Consider the following 5,694-nt stretch of genomic DNA (forward strand, 5'->3'; position numbering starts at 1 on the left):
CTTCCTCTCTGTAAAAAAAAAAAAAAAAAAAAAAAAAAAAAATCAATAAAGATATATTTTTTAAAAAATAAAAGAGAAGGCCTCCTCTGCTATTTTGAACAAATCTATGACTAAGCTGTAGTCACCTGTTAGGGCTGTTAGGAACTTGAGGCTGCAGCCAAATAACTCTGCTGGCCCCTTTGCTCTTAGCACCCCAGCGCTGGTCCCAGGAGGCTAATTATCCTGCTTGCAAATGAGAGCTCTCCAGCCTTCGGTCTGCCCCAGCCTTTCTCTGGCAGCTTACTTGCTTTTTTGGCACACATTTTGCCATCCCACACTGAGGTCCTCCTTCACTCTGGGTGACTCACTGAAAGTTTTTATAACACTGTAGGTGCCAGGCATTCACAGTTACACGAAGTGGTTTCACCCTCCAGATTTTCCTGAGGGTTTATGTTATGGATCTTAACAGGGCTTTGCAGGAACATCCACACCCACCTAAGAAAACGGTTGCACACCCACATGGTGGAGAATGCTGGTATGAGCGAAGGCATTAGGATATGCTGTCCTAAAAACCTTTTTTGCTGTAGGCATGCTGCTGTTGGTACGTTTTCAAAATGCTCCAATCATGTGCGTGTGTGTGTGTGTGTGTGTGTGTGTGTGTGTGTGTTCTGTGGTATTGTGTTTTGTTTAGCTTTGTTTTGCCTTTTTTAAAAATTTAATTGAAAGCATTCCTGAGCCTTGGGCATTAGTTGGAAGGGATAAGAAGAGAGAGTAGTAAATACTAAATGCTTTTAACTGCTGGAAAGTATTTCATCCCAGGGCACTGCCAGCGAATACTTACATATGGCTAAACATAAACTGTGACATCTCGAGGACCCACACTGACTGTCTTCCCTCCAACTCTCTCTCCGCCTCTTAAAATCAGTGCCAAAGGGCCCTATCCCTGTCTCCATTTGGAGAAGAATCCTTCTCATTGTGGTCATTGTGCATGAAAACAAAAGAACATCTGGATCAAAGGTAGGGTCTTCAGCCCCCACCCCCACCACGATCACGTGACCACCCAGCTCAAAGGAGGCAACTGTTCACTGAAGTGCTGGTCCGGAGCTTCTAGCCTTTCACTGCGAGTTCCTGTGGTTACCTAGAAACAGGCCCCTCACGTCATTTGCATCGCCTTGCACTGTGCTGCCCACAGTCCCCTGGGAAATTCTGCATTTAGCCATTTCAAATTGTACCCTCAATGAAAGCATCCATTTCTCCCCTCTCCAAGACATACAACCCTGCATTCCTTCCGCCCCCAAATTCATTTTGGTTTTCCTCTAGCACTTTAGAAACAGTTTGCCTAGTTCACATAGCCACCAAAATCCTGCTGGTGGTTTTGTTGAAATCATGTTTAAATGTATAGATTATTTATAGAAAAAAAAATGTTAATGCTTCTTATGTAATAATAATAATAAATCCATCTGTAATTTCATTTTTTTATGGCTTTCTTTTCTGTCCTTCGAAATATTTCTGTATTCTTCATACAGCTCTTGCCTATTTCTTATCGAGTTTATTCTTAGGCATTTTACCTTATTATTAATGGCATCTTCCAACATCTTTTCTTCCTGCTTGCCTGTACGTGACGGCCACTCAATAATTATAATGTGGCTGAAGCCAACACCATGTTCTAAAAAGGAGAGGATGGCTTTGGTCTGCTTTCATGCCTGCTTTCAACAACTGAAACGGGAAAGAGTTTGAATGTGGTGAGCCGGAGGTCACAGGAGGGACAAACGAGGGGTAGATTCATCAAAGCTCTGGAGCCCTGAGCCGGGTCAGGAAGCAAGGAGAGTTGTTCTTTGAAGTTGTAAGAAAGCCGTAGAGCTGGGAGGTCAGCTGTAGACCCAAAGCCTTCAAGACCAGAAACATTCTCTTCTCCTTTCAAGTCCTCCTCATTGGAGATCTCACATACCCCCCTTGCTTCCACATTAGGGAGGCGAACACTGTATATTGTTCTCATCTTCGGATAATTCTCTCTTCAACAACTACACATTTTTCTGCTTATTTCTTTTGATGCTGTTCCCAGCTGAGATGCAGAGTTGCTGATTGCCATTTTGTGTAAGTGCCCTTTAAGACTGAGAGTCCCCCTCTGGATACCTGCATTGGTATAGTAATTGGTAAAGGAAATGGGAGCACTAAGGATATATTTATTGCAGGCTTGCAAGGTGCCAGGCACTGTGCTTTTCATGAGTATCTTTTTAAAAAATATATATTTTATTGATTTTTTTTTTTTTTTTTTTTTTTTTTTTTTTTTTTTTTAGAGAGAGGAAGGGAGAGGGAGAGAGATGGAAACATCAATGATGAGAGAGAATCTTTGATTGGCTGCTTTCTGCATGCCTCCTACTGCAGATTGAGCCCACAACCCGGGCATGTGCTCCTGACCGGAATTGAACCTGGGACCCCTCAGTCCACAGGCTGATCCTCTATCCACTGAGCCACACCAGCGAGGGCTTATGAGCATCTTATTTAATCCTCCCAACAACCCCACGGGGGAATTACTATTATTTTTCCCCCCTATTTTACATAGAGGAAGACTGAAGCTCAGAGAGATGAAGTGAATTGCCAGGTCATGCAGCTGGTTAGTAGTAGTACCGAGATTTGAACCCATGCATGCTGGTCTTTTTCGCCTAACCTTGTAGTAGCGTTTAGCTGTAGTATATTTTTGTGACGACAGGAGAAAAAAGACTTAGCTCATGCTTCGACCAAACTGAAACATTAGCCTTTTGTTAAATGGAGTGCAGTGCTCCAACCTCCCTTTGAGTGAGGACCCGTCACGAGCTGAGTAATTAGCTGACAGTGTCCAGCAGCAGCACCTTCAGAACCCACTGTGTTCACACCAAGAGCATGTTCCTCCTGAGCCACACTGGAGCACAGATATGTTCATGAGTTGCCAAGGTTTAGACTTCCTAGTAGGAGCAGAGGAAGGCATGGCTCAGGAATTTCAGATTTATATTGTTTCTTTTCTCCCCTATTTTTTTTTTTTAATATATTTTATTGACTTTAGAGAGGAAGGGAGAGGGAGAGAGAGAAACATCAATGATGAGAGAGAATCACTGATTGGCTGCCTCCTGCACACCTCCCACTGGGGATGGAGCCTGGAACCCTGGCATGTGCCCTTGGGCTTGGGCCTGTAACATGAATGAAGTCGATTGATAAGATGTGTAGGAGCAATGGGGAACTCCATAAAACATACCTATCCTCTTACTGGGGATGTGCCCGCAACCAATGAACATGCCCTTGACCGGGATCAAACCTGGGACCTTTCAGTCCGCAGACCGACACTCTACCCACTGAGCCAAACCGGTTTCTGCTCGTGATTACATTTTAATATGTGCGCTACACGGTACACAGTGTATCAGCTTCCCACGTGAGATTCACATCACTTTCGTCACTTTCCCCCTTATTTTTTTTTTCATTCTCTCTGTCCCCATCTCCCCCCCACCCCACCCCCTGCCCCCGCATAAAGTTTTTACGCATTTAAGGTAAGCCTGCTTAAGCCTACTTCTGTTTCCACTATTCCTTCTGGTCTTAATCAGGGTGGAGGAGACTCTTCAAATTGGTTACACTTCTCTGCTGTCCCAGAGACTCTCCATGCCCCCTTCCATGACACTCGCATCCCAAGCCCCCATCCCCACCTCCATTCTAGACCCCGGACTCCTCCCCACTCTCTATCCCGTGTCATCTCCTGCCCTAAGGTGCCCTTCGCTTCCTTCTCCATCCATCTGAACGCCTTCTCCCCCGACCCCCCAAACCCCCTGTGTCTCTCCCCAGGCCGGCCGGCCCTCTTAGCCGTTCCAAACGCCAACCAAGAAGTTGCAGAGGGAGTGCCACTCCTCCGCACAGTAGGTCCCCGCGAACTTGGCGCTCGGGTCCAGCCCGTGGGCACCCGGCCCTGTCCCCAGGGGTCGCCGCTCCTCGCCTGGGTCCGGCGCCGCCTTTCTCTTGCCCCCTTTCGTCTTTCTCGTCTTCCTCTCCTCCGAGGGCTTCCCTTTGGGGCGCGCGCCCCGGGGCGGGGGCCCGGTGGCGGCGGCGGCGGGTCCGATCGCGGGGGGCTCCCGGGGCCGCCCCCGGCTCCCGGCCCGGCGGGGCGTGGGCTCCTGGGCGGGGAGGCGGGCCGTGGCGGGGCCGGCGGGCGGGGGCGCGCGGGGCACCGGGCGCGGCTCGGCGCACAGGCGGGCCCGGGGCGGCGCGGGGGCCCCGCGGGGCGGCGGGTCCCCGCGGCGGGCGCAGCCGCGGCGCTCCCCGCCCGGGCCCCGGCACCGCAGCCGCAGCCCCGGGGCGGGCCGCACGGGCTGCCGGCTGCACGCCTGGCCCTCGGGGCTGAGGAAGCGGCCGGGGGAGCCGCCCCCGGGACCCCGGGCGGACGCCGCGGCGCTGCCCGCCGCCCCCGGGGCCCTCCGGGCGGCCGCGAGGAGGCAGCCGCCCAGCAGCAGCAGCAGCAGAGGAAGCAGCAGCAAGAGGGATGATGCTCGCAGCCTCAGGGGACTCATGGCTCGGGTGGGCTCTTCCGGGGCCCCCGGGCGCGTCAGGGGTGGCAGGGCCGGGACAGCAGCATCCCTGCGACCTGGGGACAGAGGCAGAGGCTGACCCCCCGCGCGCGGTCCTCGGCCCCACCCAGCACCTGCACCTGCCGATCCCTCCCTCTCCCCAGACCTTCTGGGCGCTTGTTTCCAGGGGGCCACAGCAGCAGCCCCACGGAAAAGTTCCTCTGGGGAACTTTTTACTGTCTACATAATCATTTTCTTTAAATAAAACTTTAAACCCCGTGCAAAACACAATGGCAATGCCAGGCAAAGCAATGCCTGATAATTACCACCTCCACAGCCTCCCTGCTCCACGTCCAAGAAGCAATCCACCCCCAAATAATTTCAGATGATCCCTCAGGCGCTTACCGAGTTCTAGCAGAGGGAGCGGAGCCTTATTAGGGTAAGGGGAATGGCTGTGCTAGCCAACTCCCAGGGGATGGACTGAACGTGTTATTGATGGGACAGAAGGGGTCTCTCCCACGATGCCCCTCCCAGACTTCTTTCACACTGGGAAGTTTCCCATCACCACCCCAACACACACACACACACACACACACACACACGCACACACACACGTATGATAGAAGAGGCGCTGTAACACGAATATAAACCGTATATTTAGCTTCCAGTGTTTAAAATAATTATGTGAATTTTAACAAGTAATTCTTTTCTTTCCTTTAACATATTTAATCATCTGAACATAAGTTAAATAGAAATACCTAAGGTTTAACAGTTAAACAATAAAATTAAAGCAATATTCTAAATCGGGCACTACTTACACTCTTTTTTTTATATCATTCTGACTTCTATGTTTTCACTCATCATTTCCAATAGTCTTTCTCATCACGATAATTTAATCCTAGTAATTGTTACTACTAATAAAATATATTCTAGTTTATTAATATATCACAGAGTCCAGGGGTGAACATTTAAGCTTTAGATTATTTTTAGGTACTATAAATCAGGTATAAACTTCTTATCAAAATAGAAGATTTAAAAAAATAAGTTATTTGGATTATAGTTACAAGGTAATATTGCCAGTTTAAATGCTATAATCTTTAAGAATTGAAATATTTTTGAATCTTGAAACTTTTATATTTAAACAAAGCTAAAATATACATCAGGATATTTCATCATTTAAAAAGTGATCTCA

At 48.8% G+C, this 5,694-nt stretch overlaps 1 protein-coding gene across 1 annotated transcript; it reads right to left on the reverse strand.

Annotated features, from left to right (window-relative positions):
- Positions 1-3,800: 3,800 nt before the first annotated feature.
- FGFBP3 (fibroblast growth factor binding protein 3) lies at positions 3,801-5,031 on the reverse strand (the record flags this gene model as incomplete). The annotated part of the gene is made up of 3 exons (XM_084904375.1): positions 4,908-5,031; positions 4,167-4,579; positions 3,801-4,112 (listed from the first exon to the last, which is right to left on the reverse strand). The coding sequence occupies exons 2-3, from the start codon at positions 4,503-4,505 to the stop codon at positions 3,801-3,803; spliced, it is 651 nt and encodes a 216-aa protein (XP_084760501.1). The 5' UTR covers positions 4,506-4,579; positions 4,908-5,031.
- Positions 5,032-5,694: the final 663 nt, after the last annotated feature.

The sequence above is a fragment of the Pipistrellus hanaki genome (assembly GCF_964339955.1).
Source record: "Pipistrellus hanaki genome assembly, chromosome: 14".
Taxonomy (NCBI): domain Eukaryota; kingdom Metazoa; phylum Chordata; class Mammalia; order Chiroptera; family Vespertilionidae; genus Pipistrellus; species Pipistrellus hanaki.